The following is a 22,775-nucleotide window of genomic DNA, read 5'->3' on the forward strand; positions in this document are numbered from 1 at the left end:
CTTTCAAAGAATTATAGAAAACATGAAAACACTGCCCGTCACTGCTGACAACACAGCACAGTGATGACATAACTCTGAGTTCCTCATCAACCTCCAACAATTTGATGTAAACGGGGGGAAACAGGTTTCTCAAATATGCTGCTAAGGAAGAAGTGAGGGACGATGGCCCAGATTCGGGTGAGAGACTGAATTCAGAGAACTTCGTAGTCTGGGAGCATGAGCCTAAATGAACACAGTGACAGCTATAAAAAAGAAATGTGAAAGTTCTGCACTTAGGTCACAGATAAACAGACAAGAACTAAAACTTAGTTCTTGGAGAAAACTTAGAAGCCCTTCATGAGGAAAAGGTGAGCACATGTGTGTGAGAATGCAAACACAGGGGCTCTGGTTGACCAGAAGCTCACTGTGCAGTGACAATGCGGTGACGTGGCAGCCAAATGGCCTCAGTGGAATTTTAGGTTGGATTATAAAATGGTGATGTTTCAGATGGTGAGACTCTTCCCTCCTTTAGCCACACTGTGGGGTACTCCCAGGGGGTGTCTGTCTCAGGGGCTGTGACAGACAGACAAAGTACGAATGGGGGAGGGGCAGAGAGAGAGGGAGACACAGAATCCGAAGCAGGCTCCGGGCTCTGGGCTGTCAGCACAAAGCCCTACGAGAGGTTCGAACTCATAAATGGTGGGCTCATGACCTGAGCCAAAGTTGGATGCTTAACTGACTGAGCCCCCCAGGCGCCCCTCAGGGGCTGTGTTTTTAAGGGAGATGTTGATCAACTGTGATATATTCAGAATAGAGGCAGGGTTGAGAAAGGGTTAAACTGAATTTGAAAAACATGGTATTATCAGGAGAGAAAACACTGAGAAGAAAGTGGCAGCTACTTAGACCCCCTGGAAGGTATGTCAAGGGGAAAAGTAAATAGATATTCAGGGGATACAACCGATAACTTTGAAAGTGTATTAATAGTGAAAAACGATACTGTCCTCTAGCTATTGTTGCCTCTGGGAACATGTGATCCTGGCAATTAATGGAGAAGAACATAAGAAGTCAAAATAATTGTCCACACTTACCGGCTGACCCGGGGGCCCCTCGTCTCCCACGGTTCCGGGTGGACCTCTGGGGCCAGGCTCGCCCAGAAGCCCCTTGTCTCCTTTCGCGCCTCTTACGTGACTCGCTGGAGGTCCCGGAGGACCAGGCTTGCCTGCATTTACAAAGAGCCGGTCGGTATGGCCAGTCGGGGAGCCTGGCAGGGTCTGTTGGCAGGGTTTTGGATAATGGGCACAGCCGGCACCCGTCCTGGCCCCACACGGACTTCCTGTTGTGGCGTGTGGTAGGCTTGTGGTGAAGACAGAATGAGATTAATGCCAGGGAAGGAGCTGGGTGTTGCCAGTGAAGGTCTGTTAGAGCACGGCCTGTGCCCAGCCTGCTACTCGATCCATAAAAGCGACTCAATAAATCTTGGTGCTGAGACGCACCTGTCCCTGTTAGGCTATTAACTTGGTGATCACTAATTTTCAAACAGGTCCCCTCTGTCCCAATCACCCCAACAGCCGTGATGAGCACCAGGTGATGTTCAGAAGTGTTGAGTCACTATATTGTACACTCGAAACTAGTATTACACTGCATGCTAACTAACGGGAATTTTTTCAAGTGTTTTTTTTGTTTGTTTGTTTTTGAGAGAAAGAGCCTGTGCAGAGGAAGCAGGCTTCAAGCTGATGGCAGAGAGCCTGATGCGGGGCTCAAACTCATGAACCGTGAGAGCATGACCTGAGCCAAAGTTGGACACTTAAGCTACCCAGGCACCCCAGCTAACTTAAATTTAAATGAGAAGTTAAAAAAAAAAAGAAAACTCCAGCACCTTTGCTGCACTCTGTTAGATGGAGCAGGCATGAGAAGGTGAAGACCAGAGGGAAAAAGAAGCAAAGAGGTCACATCAGGGGAAGGCTGAAAGCTTCTGTTGTCAAACGCTAGTTTCATTCTTCTACCTTATTTAAAAGTAGACCCTCTACCTGGGTTTCCTCTGAAGCCTGGTGGACCTCGATTTCCTTTCTGGCCAGGGATGACTGTGCCAGGAAAACCCGGTGACCCTGGGAGTCCCGTTACACCGGTGGGTCCCCTCGGCCCGGCATCTCCCACCATCCCTTTCCTGCCGGGGAGGCCAGGGAGGCCGGGGGCTCCCCTATCTCCTTTGGCTCCTGCAAAGACAAAGGTTTGGTAAGTGTCCATGATGGCCTTCGACTTGGAGTTACAGGTTGGGGTTCTCACCAGTAATGCAGACACTGTGCTTAAAAGGCATTAAGATTCGTGCTGTATTTTTTTTAAAAAGGTAAAAGAAATATAGATCTATAAGAAACTGAGTCGAGACTAATTTCTGCCTTAGTTCAGTTGTTTGGTTTTGTCAAGGTCACCTCACTATTGTATGTGAGAGAGAAAGACAGAGAGAGGGAGAGAGAATTTTAAGCAGGCTCCCTGCCCAACAAGGAGACCAAAGTGGAGCTTGACCTCATGACCCAGGAATCATGACCTGAGCTGACATCAAGAGTCAGAGAACTAACTGACTGAGCCACCCAGGTGCCCCAGTTTTTTTTTAATTTTAAATACCTGATGTAGCTCAGTCTTTAAAGATTAAGTGAGATAATATACAGAAGGAGAAGTGTACTGTAAGCTCTAAAGTGTTCTGTCACTATCTGCTGCAATTGATATTATTATCTGATGCACTTTAATTCCAGTGACATTATTTAATCACTGACGATAATAGAGAACAGTCAGAGCTAAACTTCCCGCACTGACATGTGCGTCTGAAGAGTCCCGCAGCTAAACCTAGACAAGGAACAACAAAGTTGCAATCCCTCTTCTCGCCTCTGGCTTCTTCTCGCCCATAACACGAACACTGATCTGGAAGCGAAGATGGCGGCTGGGGGGTTTGGATTTATCAAAGAGGATTCCCTAAAAGTCACCACTTAATTCCAAATACGTTTCACCACAGAGAACCTTTGAGGAAATTGTACTTTGACGTTCATGAATGGGAAACATTGTATGAACTGAAAATAATCACTCCCTCCTCTTTTCTATCTCTGTGTTATTCTGGAAATAGTGCATGGCACACCAGGAGGACTCAGGAAGAAGAAGGAGGAGGAGGCCGCTAGCACAGGGAGAGGCTTGGACGTTACTGTGAAGGAAGGCAAAGCGATGATGAAATAAAATGGATGAGGATCGAAACATGGTCTATCATGTTCTTTAGTTTTTTATGCCTGGAATTTGTGATTTTTGAAGAAAGTGGTTAGATGCTTCATGCTCTGAAATGCTGTATGTGTATGATAGGGTCTGGCAGTGGTCGGAGACACCAAGATGGAGCCTTGGGTTGTATCGTCCGTGCCCATGAAGATGCTTCCTTGTTTCGTAATATGTTTTCATTTTAGCATTTGGGAGAATGAAAACTAATTAAAAGGATTCATACCTTGCGAGTCTCAATGAACACTTTTCCATATTTGGGCTAGTTATTTTTTTAGGGCTTTTTGAAAAATTTTTAAATGTTTATTTTTGAGAGGGAGAGAGAGCGTGAGCAGGGAGGGGCAGAGAGAGAGGGAGACATAGAATCCAAAGCAGGCTTCAAGCTCTGAGCTGTCAGCATACAGTCTGACATGAGGCTCAAACCCATGAACAGTGAGATCGTGACCTGAGTGGAAGTCGGCTGCTTAACAGACTGAGCCACCCAGGTGCCCCATTCTTAAGGCTTTCTGACTTAAGTTATGATTATTTTATATCAAATTTTATTTCCAAACAAATGCCAAAGTGTTCTCACTCCAAATGGTTAGACAGTGAGCATAGCCTAGGAAAATGAACAGAAACTCTCCCTTTGGCCATAGTTCTAAAACTGATCTGTGAACTAGACCTACAGAAGCCTCCGTGTTCATGGAGGAAGGTAGGGTCCAGGAAGCGTGAGAACATTGAGCTCAACCAGAGCCTGTGACATCCCCAAGAAACAAACGGAAAAGTGCAGCTCTTGTAGACTTTCACCGCTGAGCTAGTGGGTTGAGAGGCAGTTCCTGCCCCTCTGAGCTTCTCAGCAGAAGGTCTCCATGAGCATCAATACCCAGAGGTCTTCATTAGGCAGAGCGCTTTTTGCTAATAAAATACTCCTGTCCGCAGGACGCACATCTGTGAAGGGTCCATAGAGGATGCGAACAATCTAATATTTCTCCTGCCAAGTTTCTCCACAAAATGGGAAAGCTTTGAAGAGGCTGTTTATCTTGTAAAACACTGCCATGAGAAATCCGGACCTACAGTCTGTCAAACTAAACTCTTGTGTGTACTTTGAATGACACGTGTACACTGTCGAGTCTGGCCTTGAGAGAATTACTGGCAGCCAGCCCTTAAGACAACATAGCCTGAACCACAAGCTGGCCCTGGAGGTGGGAGTCAGGCCAGTGATGATAACAAGGTGGGAAAGAATTCGTGTTATTACTGCGTGTCATCCCCACCCTCCCCCACCCTACTCAGAGTAGCAGAGAGCGAGCTCAGGAAGAAGCCCGCAATTCTATCTCCACCATTTTAGGAGGTGATACATTTAAACTGCTAAAAGCCACAGCAAAGCCCTACTTAGGAAGTCTTCTTATTTCTTAAAGACTTTCAATGGAAAGAAATTCCAAAATTGGCTCACAGTTTCTGATTCATTCACTTTGTAATGGTGGTCACAATTATTAAGCATCCCTTTACATGAATACTAAGAAGAGAAATATCTTATATTTCCACTGGGACTTCTCTAATTCAATATGTTAAGTTTATATATCAGGCATTTTGATTAGAGTCTGTCCTTGAAATCTAGATCACCAGGGTCAGGGGGAAGCTTTGCTTACCTGGAACCCCAGGGCTCCCTCTGGGGCCTGGAAGCACCCCCAGCAAACCTGAAAGAGAGGAGTTTGGCACCTGAGTGTTTTATATGTGGTTAATTTCATGTATTCTGCTTGGTCAGTTTCACTTTGGCACTAGAAGGAAGTTTCATTACCACACACCCAGAACACATTCAAGATCACTGATTCCATCGGAGAAGAATCTCAGAGCAGCGAAGGATTACAGTGCCACTAACCATTCAATGCAAAATGACACCAGTGGACCCATGCTAATGAGCAACATGTACCTGTTTCTCCCTTTTCTCCTGCCGGACCAGGGATTCCATCACGTCCCTGGTCGCCTCTCATCCCCATTGGCCCAGGAGGTCCTGGGAATCCTGGAGGTCCTGAGAAAAGAAATGCCATTCGAAGAGAGGGCTCACATCCTATCAATGGCCTGATGTGAATACCAGATACGTAGAATTCTATTAAAGGTGTTTGTTTCTTTCTTTGTTTTTGTCCGGGGACTAAGTAACTGGGAGCTAATTTCTAATGGACAGCAGATAGGAATACAGAGTTTCCAGCCTCAGGAGTAAATGTGCCTCCCTCTTGAAGGGGAAATACACAAAGTACAAAAATAGAACCTGGAGGGCCTTTTACACCTGGAGGACCAGGGAAGCCTTTGATGCCTTTTAACCCCAAATCACCATGAGGGCCGGGCTTTCCTATAAATAGAGAAGAGAAGGAAAAAAAAAAAAAGAACAGCACAAGGTAAATGGTTACAACAATGGCAGAACTGGCCTGTTTTTACAGTCACCTGTGCTCACACTGGCCTCCAGGCCCTTCCCCAGAGAAGCACTTTCAAACGTGTTTGTGCACCACCCCCATGAGCCACCCAGTATCTGGTTTATGACTAAATTAACAGAAAATCCCCTGAACCTTTCAGTATTTGAAAAGATAGTTTAAATGTTAACATTTAACATTTAACAGCAAATCCCTTGAACCTTTCAGTATTTGAAAAGATAGTTTAAATGTTATCTTTCAGTAAGCTACAACCCAGTAGCCTGGCGGGTGTTTTTAATAAAATAAAACAAAAACTTGAACTCAAATTATAGGCAAATGAGAAAGAAAGCCAACGCTCAAACTGAAAATGTGCCAGAAAAAATATTTCACAACAACAGTGTTATGGACTGAATTGTGTTCCCCCCAAATTCATGTTGAAGTCCTTAGCCCCAGTACATCCCCAAAGCACTGTATTTGGAGATCAGGTCTTTAAAGAAAGCTATTAAGTTAAAACAAGGTCACTAGGGTGGGCCCTGATCCAATATGCCTGGTATCCTTGCAAGAACTGATTAGGACATGGACACACAGAGAAGGAAGACCATGTGAGGGCCCAGCAAGAAGATGCCCAATCGTGAGCCCAGGAGAGAGACTTTGGAAGAAACCATCCATGCTGACATCCTGATCTCGGACTCCCAGCCTCCAGATTGTGAGAAAATAAATTTCTGCTATTTAAGCCACCCTGTCTATGTTATTTGTTATGGAAGCCCTAGAAAACTAAAGTTTGGGCAGTGAACTAACATTTAAAATTTTTTTCAAGTTTATTCATGAAAGAGGGGGGGGGGAAGGGGAGGGGAAGGGGAAGGAGCAGAGAGAAAGAGAGGGAGACACAGAATTGGAAGCAGACTCCAGGCTCTGGGTTGTCAGCACAGAGCCCTTCACAGGGCTTGAAACCAAAAAACCACAAGATCATGACCTGAGCCGAAGTCAGACACTTAACCTACAAAGCTACCCTTGCATCCCAACGAACTAACATTTTGTGTCTCTAGGCTGAATTCTTTGAGACCTCACTTAAATTTTATTGACAGAGTCAGGATTTTAAATGTTAGTCCATCCAACTGGCTGATCACTAACATTGCGCTCCTCCTGATTAATTTCCTGTTCCCCAGAGTCTGAGAATTTGAAGATCAAAGTTGAATAAAAGCCATCAATGCAAAAACCTAAATAGCTCTCAAATGAGGGAGCTCATTCTAGTTGGTGAGGGCTATGCTAAGTGTCCCACTTCTGGCTTTCCAAGTGGTAAAGCCAATGCTCACCTGGGTGGCCGGGACTTCCGGGGCTTCCAGGGGCTCCCTCAGGTCCAGCCGGCCCCGAATGTCCAGGTGCTCCAGGTGCCCCTCTTTCTCCTTTCCTTCCCATGTCGCCCGGCAATCCTGGATCTCCCTTAAAGTCAGCCAAACACCTTTAGAATTCTCACATAAGCAGCATATGTGATCAAAATGGAGTATGAAAACTCTGTTTGCTTGCATTTAGTTAGTGATTACGTTACTTAGTTAACGAGTCATCTTGAATGTCTGCTGCAGGCAGGCACTGTGACAAGGGCCGGGAACAGAATGGCTACATGATTTACTGGGACCAGTGTAAAATGCAAAGGCAGGACACTTAAATGGCAGGAAAAAGGATGAGCAATTCCTTGGGGATTGAAATTGAAGGATAAACTCCTAAGTCAATAGCTGTGTGATAGGCATTCTGAGCTGTGGAGAGAGGAAAAACCACCCACATCATCACCTGAAAACACAGCAGTATTTTCAATGTTCTTTGTCCAACGGAATCTAGACACTTGCTGAATCTTAGAGACCCAGCCCCCCGACTAAAGCACAGCTACGCCAGTGACCAGTATACCTGAGGTCCCGGTGGTCCTGGCCTTGCACCTGCCGAATAACCAGGCTCTCCTTTCTCTCCCTGGGGACCGTGAACACCCGGGAGGCCTGGCCTTCCAGTTAAACCCGGTAGTCCCAAAGCTCCCCTGTGTCCTTTAGGGCCTGAAATTAGGAAAGACGTCAGGTAAAATAGGTAAACACAGGGATGCCAAAACATTCTGCTTCTCCCTTTTGCATAAACCACCTTTCTGGCTTTTTAGAATCAGTGACACATCGAGTAGTTCTAATGGATGATCTTAACACAATGTGATTATTGTGTTCTCACTCGTGTTCTATTTGCACACCATATGTATGTCTAAAAGTAAATCTAGTTTTGCATCAACGTTCTACCAAATGGGAAAGTGAAACAACGAACAATACAGAACATCTAGAATTAGGGGCCAGCATGAGCTTTCGGCTCATGGACAGGACCTTATACCTTACCCGGCATCCCCATGTGGCCGATGCTTCCCGGCACACCACGTGGGCCTGGTTCTCCAGGACTCCCAATGCTGCCTGGGTCTCCTTTGGGGCCTGGAGAAAAAGTAGACAGTCACATGCCCTGCACAGTTCCTGGACATACTAGGTGCTCAGTAAATATTTATTGCTTGTATGAATAAATTAATTCTAAGCATTCAGATCAGCTAGGTTAAGTACTTGAGTGTTGCCTTTTTGCCTTCAGATGAGGAGGGGACTGATGACCCAGAAAATGTAAAAGTAGAGAAAGTTAGATTCTTGTCAGCAGGCCTGAATTTCAAACATGAAAACCATTCTAAGGCCAATGCTGGCAGAAGGGCTCCCGCCACCATATCGCAAGGAATTTCCAAATGCAATACTGACGTTTTACGGTCGTGTCATATATTTCGTCACTGATGTGCTCATAGAGAAGAGAGGGCTACTGTAATTGTTTAAAAATTTACTTTGCAAACTCGGTAGCTTGCTAAAAAAAAAAGAAAGGCAAATCTGGAAACCTCTAATTCATTACCTGATTTTCTTCTATGATATGTAATACTGTGATACATTATAGTTTATAATACAGGTCAGCAATATTAAAGTAACATTTTTAGGGCAAAAATGGAACTTTGGGGGCGCCTGGGTGGCTCAGTCCATGGAGCATCCAACTCTCGATTTCAGCTCGGGTGATGATCCAGGGTTCTGGGATGGAGCCCTGCATCAGGCTCCACACTGAGCACAGACCTGCTTGAGATTCTCCTTCTCTCTCTCCCTCTCTCCCTGCCCCTCTCCCCCACGTGTGCTTTCTCTCTCTCAAAAAAAAAATGTTCAAAAATGGAACTTTGCGTAAGTTAATATTTTTTAGTTAATATAGGCTGACCATAAACAACTTCATTCTGATTTAATTGTGAAGCAAATTTCGGTTTTCGAACACTATGAAGCAAAATTGGTATTCAACCCAGTAAGGCAAGAAACACATTTTTGCTACATTTGGACCAAGGGAAATGTAAATCCTGATATTTATATCAGAGAATCCATTCTACCTGGTGGTCCCGGTGGTCCAGGTGGCCCTTGGAGTCCTTTTAAACCTGGCGGCCCTGGAATGCCACTGTTCCCTTTCTCACCCCGCCTCCCTGCAAATCCTAAAGTTAAAAACCATGGGTTAAAAACACAGGTTAGAATTTTATCAGATTTAGTTAAATCCTGGTTAAAACTGATGAGACTTTATGATAATACACTCATAAAATATTTGTTAGGAGCATAGGGACATGTGGGCTCTTTTCAAAGAGGACTAAATGAGATAATATACGTAAAGTATTAGCACCGTGCCTGGCATGAGTTAGTTCTTAAGTGACACTACCAATGATGATATTTACATTTGAAACAAACATTTTAAGAATGAGTGGCATAAATTTCGCTTCTTAAAAAAAAATATTTTTAGCAATGACAGAGGACCATTCATTACACTATTCTTGTCCAGACCAACCCTTTCTCAAATCCACTGATTAAAATGACCATTTATTAAGTAATTAGTACATGACAGACATACTTTTCTTTATCTTATTTAACATACAGGCAATATCAGTCTGTCCTTGAGCCTTTCTAGAATGGGTGTACACCCATTCTAGAAACCAAGCTGAGCTTCTGTGAAGTCCACTGACTAATCTAGAGTCACAATCAATGAGTGATCATGCTGGGATCTGAACCCCGCTGTGCAGGCTGGGAAACTTGCAAGCTTCCCACAAAAACCGTCCTACTTTCCATAAAACACGATTTGATCGAATTCCTGTCCGGCCGAAAAGCAGTCCCTGAATCTGTGATACCTACAGGGCAAATTACAAACTCCTTCCGCTGGTACCAAAGTACTGTCTGATGGGTCCGTGGCCAGACTTTGTGCCTTTTCTCAAGAAGATTCCCTTCCTTGGGTGTTTTGCCTGTGTATATCCTTATCACTCATGTGAGCACGGAGTAAATAATTAATACACAGGTGTTGTGCCAAAGTACTGGAAACATAGATCACGTTCCCCTCACCCCAAGGTTTTAGTGTTGATCTGGGTAGTCAGCCAAGTAAATACAGAATTACCACCCAATGTGATAGGTTCTGTCATAGAGCTGGGTACAGTGTGCTACAGGAAGAATTTCTGGGAGAGGGGACTGTGTGTGTGTGTGTGTGTGTGTGTGTGTGTGTGTGTGTTAAAGACTGAAGATGAGCCAGTTGGGTGGAAAAACCATGAAACAGGACAAGATGCCCAGATAAGAAAACAGCACACTTGGAAGAATCTGAGCAGCAGGGGGTTAGATTATTTTTCTTTTGTAACATTTGATTTTTCTATTGACGTCATTTATCACGATCTAAAAATACATATTATTTAGCACGCTCATTTGCTTTGGGCTTGCAGGGGCCTGCAGACCAAATCTGGTGTGGTGTGGTGTGGCTAGAGGGCTAAAAAAAAAGTATATATATATATATATATATATATTTTTTTTTTTAACATTTTACACTAAACACTGAAGACGACCACGCAATGGGGACCATATGCCGTCCAGAAACCCCCAGATATTTACTGCCTGGCCCTACATAAAATATCTACAGATCCATTAATGTTTATTCCCCCCCCTTCCCTCCACTGAACTGGAAGTTTCCTCTTGACCAGGATACTAACCTCTGCTTTGTTCACCTCTATGTCTTCAGGACACAGTAAAATACCTAGTCAATAGGTCTTAAAAAATAATTGTTGAAAAAGTATCTGTCACGTGGCTGGGGAGGTAGGCAAAGGGCAGGTGATAAAGAAACTTTGTATGCCAATGTCAGATTACTATTTACCATACTTGGCAAAAAGGTGGTTTTGAGGCTTATAATTTAAAATCAACTATTGGCAGTTTAAATATGGCAGACCCAAATGCAGAATTAGTTAGAAATAAAAAGTTACAGGGCACCTGAGTGGCTCAGTCGGTTAAGCATTGGACTTTGGCTCGGGTCACAAGCTTGCGGTCCGTGAGTCCTAGCCCCACGTTGGGCCCTGTGCTGACAGCTCAGAGCCTGGAGCCTGTTTCGGATTCTGTCTCTCCCTCTCTTTCTCTGCCCCTCCCCCACTCACTCTCTGTCTCTGTTTCTCAAAAACAAACATTAAAAAAATGTTAAGAAGAAATAAACAGTCATGCACAAAGGAGGCAGCACATTATTGTGCAAGGCACGCAAGGCCATGTTCTAATCCAGGCTTGGGCCACCAACTGGCTGTGACTGAGCAGGATCGTATCAGTTGTCACTGTCCTCCGTTGTCAACGACAGGGATTTCCTTGGAACATTCTGAGTCTCAGATCCAGCTCTGACCTTCTGCTTCTACACAAAAGGAAGGCGGTACCTTTGAGGCCTGGCTCTCCTTTGTCCCCCACTAAGTGTGATATTCCAGAAGGCCCTGGGGGTCCTTTGTCTCCTTCTTCCCCCTTGGCTCCTGGGGGCCCTTTCTCTCCCTTTGCTCCTGGGATTCCAAAGCCACCTATGAAACAGGAAAAACATCAGTTCCTTACTTCTTGAGCGTGTTTGCAAGGATTCAAAAGCTAACGGTGCTTTACCATAGCGTGACACAGAACAAGACAGATAAGCCAAAACGGGCAGCCAAGTAAAGGCAGTGGCATAAGACTGCAGGAAGAAAATTCAACGCCATTCAAATGGAAAAAGGAATACAGAGAATAGCAAAATTGAATATGTGGCTCTCTCAGAATTGTATTGCCCTCAAAGGGTAAAATATAATTTATTTTTCTGCTATGTGAGTGAACATCGCTCATGCCTCCTGATCCTGGAAGACGGCTTCATCACTTACCCCTCTGTCCCAGGGTGCCTGGCTTCCCGGGAGGCCCCGGAAGACCAATGATTCCCGGATAGCCCATCATCCCTGTCGATCCTTTTTCACCTGTGGAAACAAGTGAATGCAAGGCAACTCAGGTGGTGCACCATGACAGAAGTGGAATATTCCATAAAATAAAATGTTATGCTTCTTGTTTTTAATGTTATTTATTTTTGAGAGAGAGAGGGCACAAGCAGGGGAGGGGCAGAGAGAGAAGGGAACAGATGGATCTGGAGTGGGTTCTCTGCTGTCAGCTACGTGGGACTCGAATTTGCAAACTGTGAGATCATGACCTGAGCCGAAGTCAAATGCTTAACCTACTGAGCGGAGCAGGTGTCCCTAAAATAAATTATACTTCTAGGTTGAAGGAATGGTTTCTGTAAACAGAAAAATAACCATTTTTATCAGGTGATGGGCCAGTAGACAGCCTTTATTAAATTATGGTTGTGGAGGTCATCAGTAGCAGATCACATTTGCAGATGAAAGTAGAATATGGGGAAGTTATGGAGCGCTTCCCCCTCCCAAACCCTGTCTGACTTTCTGTTGTGTTCCCTTATCTTATTTTCCTCCTAGCAGCTGTCAATTATTTTATTTTTTATTTTATTTCTTTTATTTTAGAGTGGGGGAGACAGAGAATCTTAATCAGGCTCCATGCTCAGTGCAGAGATCAATGCGGGGCTCATTCCTATGATGCTGGGATCATGCCCTGAGCCAAAATCAAGAGTCAGATGCTTAACTGACTGAGCCACTCAGGCGCCCTGAACTTAGTTTTTAAATGCTATTGTTTCCCCCATTGTCAGAGCTGGGATCTTGTCCACTGACATGTTTCTAGTGCTGGCAGGTAGTAGAACCTTAATAATAAATGAAAGAATGATTTGTAGATTAAGTTTCATTATTCTGGGTTCTTTTTTGGAGGAGATGAATGAGGTCATTATGCCATGAGGTGACTATTGGAATATTCTTCCCAAACATTCAAACTATAAAAACAGTGATGAAATAAAAAGAATGAGGAGGGAATACTATGAACAATCTATGTCAGCAATTCAGGTAACTTAGAGCATGTGCACAAATTACTAGTAAAGCACAGATTACCAAAACTGATTCAAGAAGAAATAGAAAGTCTAAGTAGACCTATAACAAGACAGTGAATTAGTCATGTAAAAGCGTCCCACGAAGGAAAGCCCAGACTCAAATGGCTTCACTGGTGAACTCAACCAAATGTTTAAAGAGTATCAATTCATCACTAACTCTTCTAGAAAATACAAAAGAAGGAAATACTTTCCATCTTGTTCTAGAAGGCAAGTGTTACCCTGATACCAAAACCAGGCAAAGGTATCACAAGAAAAGAAAATGACAGACTAATATCTTTTCTATATATAGAGACAAGAATTCTCAAGGAAACGCCAGCAAATGTATTTCAGCAGTAACATATAACAAGGACTGCACAGCCAAAGTTGTCATACCCGGGGTAATTGTGAAATGTGACCATCCCCCCACCAACACTGTCCTGCTCTCTGATCCCTTAAAAATAATTCAGTAGGAAATGCTTATACTAACTCAAAGAGAAGTGTAGAGTCAAAAGCCTAGGTCTATGTCCAATTTATACAGCCACCTTAAAAGGGAGAAGATAGAAGAAGAAAAATAAAAACACAAAAAAGGATACCTGGTGGTCCTAAAAATCCTGGATTTCCTGGATATCCTTTTCGACCAGGTGGTCCCATCTCACCTCGCTGACCTGGCATTCCGGGTGGTCCGGGTTCCCCAGGAAAGCCTGACCTATCCAAGCCTGGAATACCTGGGTCTCCCTTTGGCCCTGTTTTACCTCTTCTGCCTATACATGAATGAATGAAAGAATGAATGAACGGACAAACACACAAATGCTTTCCCCGCAAACTTCAGAAATATTTTTTATGACTATAAATATTTGGTTGTGTGATTATGGACAAACCACGCACTTATCTGACTGATGATTGATTTCAGTCCCTTCTGTTAAATTTCTAAGGTCACTTCTAACTTTAACATTCTGTTTCAGTGATTCATGCAGTAATAAAAGTGTAGAGTTTAGATCTATTTTCTGCAGACATATCCTGGGACTGCTCTTTATGACTGTAGCTCAGTCTTTACCTGCAGAGTAATACATACAGAGCCACTCATGTGGAGGTGAGCCACCAGATACTTCTGGAAACAATAGCACTACTACAACCATTAATATCTTAGCCCAGAATTGGTTTGTGAACATAAAAGCGATATGATAGCCCATAGGCATTAGCTAAGATCTAAAGGATTTTTTTCTCAGTACACAGATCTGATTGAGAAGAGCCAACAAAATAGAATAAATTTCACATAATCTGGGTCATCTAGCCTCCATAATTTAGATTTATTTCATACCGTTATTTTATGTTGCTTGGGAAGCAATAAACTACATATCTAAATTTACCACTTTATATACTAATGAAGGTAATGATAAAACTTTTTTTCTGAGAGTTTATATGTATATAAATATATATGTAAATATACATATATGTATACACACACACACACACACTCAGTCTTGTATACAAGACACAAACCAATTTTCCTATACTAACCTCAGGTCTTTTACTCTATAGATGGTACTCACTGCAACAAATCCATGACAAGATTTAGATTGCTAAAATAACATTCACCCTTGAACAGTAGTCAGCACTTGTTGCTGGACAGCTCCCATGTTAAGCAGCAAAGCACAGTCTCATGTCACCTGTCTGCCTAATGACTGGTTCCAAGGCCCTCCCCTTACCTTGTTGCCCTTCCAATCCATTTAATCCTGGAAGTCCTTGGGCTCCTCTGGGACCCTCCATGCACCTCCCTGTGGGTCCTTTTTCTCCAGGTGGTCCAGGCTTCCCTGGATCCCCTGCAAAACAGAGTCCCAGAATATACTCAGATGCCAAAACCCAAGGTCCTAGTACAATTGTTCTCTTGTAACTTTCCCCCCTAAACTGAACCTATTTTCAATACCACTGATATGCCTTTTTACAGAGGACACTCACTCTAAAGGACAGAAGGAAGGAAGGAGGAAGTAAAGAATAAAACAAAAGTAAGGCAGTGATGCTGAATGGAAAAATAATTAGGACCCGCAGATTCTATTTGTTGAACTAGAAGTTTAAGAAGAATTCTTCATCCTAGAGCGCTTTCAATTTGCTGCCTTTTAGCAGAGATTGCAGTGGAGAAAAGTAATCACACGTGCTATTGTACCTTGTGGTCCATCAAGCCCTCTGGTTCCTGGAATTCCAGGGAGACCTGGATGTCCAGGGAGTCCAATTTCTCCATTTTCCCCAGAATTGCCTCTTTCTCCTGGAAAACCTGGCGTTCCTGGTTCTCCAGGCAAGGCTAGTCCTGGCTCTCCCTGTTGCACAGAAGCCGTGTTAGTTTTACTATATAATGCTTCCAAATCCTTCTTGACTATCAACTGGTCTTTAGGGACATTAAATGGAAAATAATCTGTTTTGGGGCACCTGGGTGGCTCGCTCAGTTGGTTGAGTGTCCAACTTTGGCTCAAGTTATGATCTCAGGGATCATGCGTTTGAGCCTCACATTGATCTCTCTGCTGTCAGTGCAGAGCCCCTTTGGATCTTCTGTCCCCCTTGCTCTCTGCCTTCCCCCCACTCATGTGTACACTCACTCCCCCTTTCTCAAAATAAATAAATAGATTAAAAAATGAAAATAATCCATTCTGCACAGTCACCACCATTCTATCAACTTTCCTATTTCAACTCTAGTTGTGGAGTTTCTATACAATTATGCTTAACTATTCCTGAGGCTATGTAACCTCTACTTTTTTCAGAAGACTGAAATTGTCTGGAAACAGACAGATGTCTCTCCTTTTGATAGCTTTTTTCCTAGTTATTCACACTTGTTCTTAGAGTGCTTCCATTTTAAATGCTCTGAATGCTTCTGAAGATTAAGGAAGAAATAGAGAGGTAAACCTGTCTTCTAACCCCTTCTCTTTTCCTTTCTAAAAGGGAGGGATGGTTCAGAAAAACATTAAAAAGTATTTAATTTCTTTACCATCTAGAAATATATAGATCATTTCTATACCCACAGCATCCTAACTGGCTGATTGTAATTGCCCACCTCCCTCATCATCCCCCTCAGTCTGAGTTTTAAGTATTGAAAAACCTTGGCTCCAGGGAGACCTGGTTCTCCGGGTGACCCAGGCTTCCCCATTTCTCCTGGACAACCTGGTGGTCCTTTTGCTCCTGGAAAACCTTGATCTCCTACAGAGAAAAAACAATAAAGGTTGTAGGATTAGACTTAGTAGATTCTGAGCTGTATCTTTGTGATTTTATCTGATGCTTTTATGGGGCAAGTTGCTATGAATGTTTTTATGAAAGTTTGAATGATGAAAAAACCAACTGCTGGGGGGCCTGGTGGCTCAGTTGGTTAAATATTCCACTTTTGATTTTGGCTTGGGTCATGATCTCATGGTTCGTGAATTTTTAAATTTTTTTTTTATTTTCTATGGTTTTTATTTATTTTTGAGAGACAGAGAGAGAGAGAGAGAGAGCATGAGCAGGGGAGGGTCAGAGAGAGAGAGAGATTCAGAATCTGAAGCAGGTTCCAAGCTCTGGGCTAGCTGTCAGCACAGAGCCCAATGCGGGGCTCGAACCCACAAACCATGAGATCATGACCTGAGTCGAAGCCGGACACTTAACCAACTGAGCCACCTGTGCACCCCTCATGGTTCGTGAATTTGAGCCGCACATCGGGCTCTGCGCTGACAGTGTGTAGCCCACTAGGGATTCTCTCTATCTTTCTCTGTCCTTCCCCCACTCACAATGTCTCAAAATAAATAAATAAACTAACAAAAGAGAAAAAGCCAACTGCTAAATTAGCAATTAAAAAACTTCTATTTCAAATCAGATCCTCAATTTAAAAAATGACTTTCTCCATTTTGTTGTTTAGCATGGCTACAATTTTGATTCAGCAATTCTTTAAATGACTCATACTGGTTGTCATTCTGGCTGACTTTCTCTTTTTAAGTTATATTTTATATGAAATGTACAGCCAAATGAATCTTTGCATGTGTAGAAATCCTTGCAATCATGAACCAGATAAAGATAGAAAGGCTTTCCAGTGCCCAAGGTAGCCTTTCTCAACATGGGTGGCTCAGGAGATTACTTCCTAATACCACTGAATGTAATGAATTAACTTTTTTCTCATCTATTTATAATAGGAGAATTGAGAAAGGAGTCACACATGTCATTTTCTCTGTTCTGTGGTTCAGAAGCGGAAGCCCTGCTGGAGCAAGGCTGTTCAAGGGGTTCTTTTGTGCCCCCCTAAAATGACCAATTGTTAATTCACCATTAGCTCCTGGATGATTAGGCTCAATTTTGAATTCTGAATCTGCACTTTCAAGGATTTTCTCGGGCTACTTCCTGTCCCCACGGTTTAGTCTCCTTCCAGAGGGTATATCCATGAGGTTACAAGCTAGCATGCAGTGTCTTAATGCAGGGTCCAAGAAGAACTAGGCAAAAATATGGACCAGGCTGTGTTACTTCATAGATCATTGGGAAGACATCCAAGAAATTGGAGTCAAGGACATTCTTGAAACTATAATTACATCTTCCATTTCAAATATTCATAAACTGAGATCCATATTCCCACATTTGGGCAGAACTAATGCACTCCTGGCACTGATGACATCTCAAGGAGAACAAGTACCAAAAATGGATTATATGTTGACAAACAATTTAAATAACATTGAAACAAACATAAAATGATCATAACATCTGAAAATCTATGCAACACCCCAGGGACCCTGATAGCTCATACTCCCTCCTAGATGTATTTATTAGGTAACTGCTTGAGTTCTCAGTATCTGAATTTCTTTGGAGTATTTTCCCTCTAATGGGAAGCAGCATTTGTTCCCAAAGGAAAATAATTTCTGTAATTTATATGGGAGTGTATAGAACAACCAGTTACTTGGATTTAATAGTTTTTTTTATTATAAAAGAAATGTATAAAGTGAAAAAAATTCATAAATGTAAAAAAAAGTATGGACCTTTATTCAGAAATAAAGAAAAACATCCTTAGAATTCCACACTCAAGAAGAATTCTTTTTACCATTTTTGTAAATTTCCTTCCAGATTTTTGCTATGTATTTAAAAAAATTTAATTGAGATGAGATGCATAAATCTGTATGAATTCTGCCTTTTTGCCTAACATTATTGTAAGATTTTATTTTCTCCCTTAAGATGGATGAAAAACATTATTTAAATACCACATTATGGATCTTCTCTATGTTATTCATGATATGTATTTATATTTTCTTTTTTTAAGTTTATTTATTTTGAGAGAGAGTGAGAGAGTGAGCATGTGCATGCAGGGCAGAGAGAGAGAGAGAGAGAGAGAAAGAGAATCCCAAGCCGACTTTGTACCATCAGCACACAGCTGGACACAGGGCTCAAACTCACAAACTGTGAGATCCTGACTGAGCTGAAAACAAGGGTTGGACGCTTAACCAACTGAGCCACCCAGGTGCCCCTGTATTTATATTTTCTAAATATTCACAATGATCCCTATGTCTTAAAATTTGTAAACCTACCCTTAGGTCCTGGGGGCCCAGGGAAGCCAATTCCTGGAATTCCTGGTTCACCATCAGGTCCCGGAAGACCTCGATCACATTTTCCCATGGATCCAGGGACACCTTAAAAGCACACACACACCCACATCAGGAACTTCCCTTCGTCTTGCCTTGAAACAAAAAGTCGAAGTTTCTGTGTCATCCTACGCCATTTTGGAAATTAAGAAATAATTTTAACATGCTCTTCCTCTCCATTCTTATCCAGTGGACAAATCATTAGGAGATACAGATAATGTCTAAGATAGAATTTAATTCCTAAAAAGAAATAGTCTAACTATCTTGGATTACATGTCTCCGTCCATGTGTACAAAATTACGTTTTAGATCACATTTCCAAAGCAGTTATATTTTCAAATGAAAAAGCAGTAGGGACTACCCTGATTAGCCACTGGCAAACATGACTTACTCCCCCACCAAATATCCATGAAGACTGTCCTGCTCCTGAATTCCTTTTAAGTATTTATATCAATTCCTCTTTTTTTTTCTTTCTTAAAATCAGAAGCACCAGTGGGGAATAATTCGGATAATCTCAAAGAACAATGACAAGTCCTCTGCCTGCTGGCTTGTTATCTGGCCAGACTCTGGCCTCTGCATTCTTTTAGAGCCAATAAATATTTTTTTTTTCCATACAAAGGGGACAGGATTTTTCTAGGACAGTCAGGATGCCATTTGATGTCATGCACCAGACTTGACAAAGGGGATACTCACCAGGCGGGCCTTGGGGGCCAGCACGGCCAGGGGGCCCTGGAGGTCCTGGGGGCCCTGGGACTGGCATCGAAACACTGAATTCTCCCTTAGGACCTTAAGAAAGTTTGTGATCATAAGATTGGTGTGCATACTGAGGGTTCTTTCTTTTATTCAGAGGTAACAAATGTGATAAGGGTTTTATAAACATATCCTAAGGAATATAAAAAATAGTTTCTGCTTCCATAGGCTTCAAAACTGGCTTAAAGATGACCAGCCCATTGAAAATTTCTTATTCAACTGATGAATATTTTTAAGCATTTACTATTGTCGAAGCTTCAATTATAGCCCAACTCAATGTTGGTCTATTGAAGGGAAGCTATTCTAAAAAAATCAATAATATGGAATTCAGCATAAATGTTAGTGAATATTGATTTGGTAGCATCTTTATTTATTGGGTGACTAGTTTTGACAGGAAGAAAGTATGATATGATGAACAAAAGATGACGTGTGCCTTGGGCACATATCTTAACCCTTCTGGTAATTTCTTCATGTGTTATTGGGGAAATGATGCCTGCCCAGCCCATAAAGATTTGAGGCAATGTGGCTATCATGGCCAACATTACAAACATGTTAGTGATTTGAATTATCTGTATGTTTAGAGAAAAAATAAGTTTATGGTAGTTTGACGGGAAAAACTTGATGGTAATATATTTTATGACAATGAAGTCCTTTACTAGAATTTCATGTGTCGAAAGAACAGAAGAAGATTTGAAAATGGATTAGAAGGGAGGTCAGGAAAACTTTTTAAACTTTTTCTGTAAAGGGCCAGATAGTAAATAATCTGGGCTTTGTGGTCCAAATGGTCTCTACACAACTCAACGCTGCCATCACAGCATAAGAACCGGAAACAATATGGATATGAATGGGGGTGGCTGCGTGCCAGGGAAATCTACTTATGGACACTTAAACTGGAATTTCATGTGCCAAGGTTTTTCCCCCAATCATTTGAAAATATAAAAATCATTCTTAGCTTGTGGATCATACATAAATATGTGGTCAGCTGGATTTAGACTATGGGCTGCCATGGTTTGCCAATCCCTGGATTGGAATAGCAGCCTCAAAAGTATGGTGCAGAAAAAAAATACATATTTTTATAATCACCAAAGAAGCTTTATGTATATGTATGGACAGAAATGCACACATGCAATGTAAAATATCTATAAATACTTGGGGAGAGGCACTTACAATTTTTTTTTTATTAAGGAGGGATACTATAAAAAGATTTGGAGGCCATTAGTTTATTGGATGTCACCCTTTAAAATGATGTTAGAAGAAATGACATGGTGGCATTTTTTGTTGAAAACTGTCGGTAATGTGCAATTCTCATCTTCTGCCATGTTCTCTGCCACGGATAAACATTGAGGGTCGAATCCCTCCTGAATCCACCAACTATGTTCAGAACACGTGGATCCCAAAAGTTACTGGGACTTTAGCACTATTATCAGAAAACTTGTCTTCATTTATCTTAATGATATTTTGAAGTTTTATTGGTGAACAAATTTGTAATAACATTAGTGGGCCCTTGAGACTTAGAAGGGGACTCTCAAGATCAATTTCATAGATTTCTGCCTCCCCTTTGTTTACTTACCATCACTGACTTCCACTCATTCCATATTTGTTAATATATGGAGATAGACTATCTTAGGAAATTTCAACTGAACTTCTCAGTAACAGAGAAAATGAATTTTCTGACATATCCTATTCTTTCCAAGTGTCTATGAGTTGACATATTTTACTAATTAGAAGCAAGTTTCTATACATTCATTAGTCTTGAGGGAGCATTACTCGCTCTAGGAACCACTGACCCACTCCATAGGAAAACAGGACTGGAAAGAAAACTAACCAACCGGCTTCTCCAGGTGGTCCCGGGGCTCCAGGAATTCCTTGGGTACCCTTTGGACCAGGCTCTCCCTGCGGTCCATAGTTCGGTGGTCCAGGTGGTCCTGCAGGTCCCGGGGGCCCAGGGGTGCCAGGATCCCCTGGAGGACCCCGGGCTCCCTTCTCACCACTCAGGGCCTGTGACAACAGGAATATGTTTGGATAGTGCTTCATTCCAGTATCTCTTTCTATGGGTTAATCTTACCATGAATATGAGTCCCAGATAAGCAGCCAATGAGAAAATCTTGAATTAAAAAGCAGTTGGTATTTGAAGGGAATTATTATTAAAATGGGAGTGCTGTATATTTTTGTGCACTTTGGAATTCAGCAACATTTCATTCACCTGGAAGTCTCTTGAGTCCTACCCGAGGTGTCTTCCCGTGGAATGTCCCACATACCATAGCCCCAAAGACGGTTCAGATTACCCAACAGTTCAAATAACTTTAGAGCCGACATTCATGTGAACAGCGTATTTTTAAACTAAAACCAGTATAGCGAACTTCCATTTGTTTGTTTTTTACCAGGTATTTTCACCACAGAGGACATACAGATAGACTGTATTCATTTTTTTCCTTATAAAGCATCTTTCTGTAATTGCATAGGGCTCTAACTCCAGAAATGATTTGTATATTTTGAACAAGTTAAATACAACATAATAATCAAGTTCTTCTTCCTCCCTAATATGACCCTAAATAATAAATTTGACTGAATTTTTCATTGTTCAGTATCACTGGGTGACTCAGAGTTTTTATGTTTTATTTTGTTTGTTTTTTGTTTTTCCTTCTTCTGAAATGACAGGGGATAAGACTCAACACATGACCTCCTTGGTTTTTTTCTTACATTACTTTTACTGGAACTAATAAAGAATTAGTAAGATGCAAATGGAAGCATCATGTGAACTGTATTAGTATATGACCAAAAGAATTCTAGACTCTGTCCCTCTGTAAGCATCACGGCCACCCAGGGTTGGGGGGTGGGGGTGGACAGCTGGACTGTTTTCCAGAATCTGAGAAACACTGGCCCTGGTAGCTGCTCTCAGCCAAGAAGTGTTTTGTAGTCAGAAAGGTTTAGTGTTCTTTTCTTTTCTTTTTTTTTAAATGGTTTATTGTCATATTGGTTTCCATATAATACCCAGTGCTCTTCCCAGTGTTCATAGCAGCACTGTCAACAATAGCCAAAACATGGAAAGAGCCTAAATGTCCATCACCTGATGAGTGGATCAAGAAGATGTGGTATATATACACGATGGAGTACTACATGGCAATGAGAAAGAATGAAATATGGCCATTTGTAGGAAAGTGGATGGACCTCGAGGGTGTCATGCTAAGCGAAATAAGTCAGGCAGAGAAGGACAGATACCATATGTTTGCACTCATAGGTCTAACAGGAGACCAGGAGAAACCTAATGGAGGACCAGGGGGAGGGGAAGAGGGAAAGAGAGTTGGGGAGAGAGAGGGATGCAAAACTTGAGAGACTATTGAATACTGAAAATGAACTGAGGGTTGAAGGGGAAGGGGGAGGGGAGAAAAGAGGTGGTGGTGATGGAGGAGGGCACTTGTGGGAAGAGCACTGGGTGTTGTATGGAAACCAATTTGACAATAAACCATTTAAAAAAAAAAGAAAAGAAAGGTTTAGTGAAGATTTTATCTAGATCTAGGTCCCGGGGAGTCACACTTCCTATTCTGATATTAAAGGGTCTGTAAATG

The 22,775-nt window shown here is 42.2% G+C and overlaps 1 protein-coding gene across 1 annotated transcript in view; it reads right to left on the bottom strand.

The window, feature by feature from the left end:
- Positions 1-22,775, bottom strand: part of COL4A3 (collagen type IV alpha 3 chain) — a 73,126-nt gene that overhangs the window by 12,373 nt on the left and 37,978 nt on the right. The window contains exons 28-45 of the mRNA XM_029932876.1: positions 21,039-21,207; positions 19,153-19,245; positions 18,407-18,508; positions 15,979-16,076; positions 15,055-15,205; positions 14,600-14,713; positions 13,487-13,654; positions 11,800-11,889; positions 11,341-11,475; positions 9,022-9,120; positions 7,970-8,059; positions 7,509-7,648; positions 6,923-7,049; positions 5,471-5,551; positions 5,135-5,233; positions 4,854-4,901; positions 2,007-2,192; positions 1,068-1,198 (exon numbers count right to left, since the gene is read on the bottom strand). Coding sequence (XP_029788736.1) covers positions 1,068-1,198; positions 2,007-2,192; positions 4,854-4,901; positions 5,135-5,233; positions 5,471-5,551; positions 6,923-7,049; positions 7,509-7,648; positions 7,970-8,059; positions 9,022-9,120; positions 11,341-11,475; positions 11,800-11,889; positions 13,487-13,654; positions 14,600-14,713; positions 15,055-15,205; positions 15,979-16,076; positions 18,407-18,508; positions 19,153-19,245; positions 21,039-21,207 — 2,121 coding nt within the window. The remainder of the gene's footprint in view (positions 1-1,067; positions 1,199-2,006; positions 2,193-4,853; positions 4,902-5,134; positions 5,234-5,470; positions 5,552-6,922; positions 7,050-7,508; positions 7,649-7,969; positions 8,060-9,021; positions 9,121-11,340; positions 11,476-11,799; positions 11,890-13,486; positions 13,655-14,599; positions 14,714-15,054; positions 15,206-15,978; positions 16,077-18,406; positions 18,509-19,152; positions 19,246-21,038; positions 21,208-22,775) is intronic.

The sequence above is a fragment of the Suricata suricatta genome, chromosome 3, assembly GCF_006229205.1.
Source record: "Suricata suricatta isolate VVHF042 chromosome 3, meerkat_22Aug2017_6uvM2_HiC, whole genome shotgun sequence".
NCBI classification, from domain to species: domain Eukaryota; kingdom Metazoa; phylum Chordata; class Mammalia; order Carnivora; family Herpestidae; genus Suricata; species Suricata suricatta.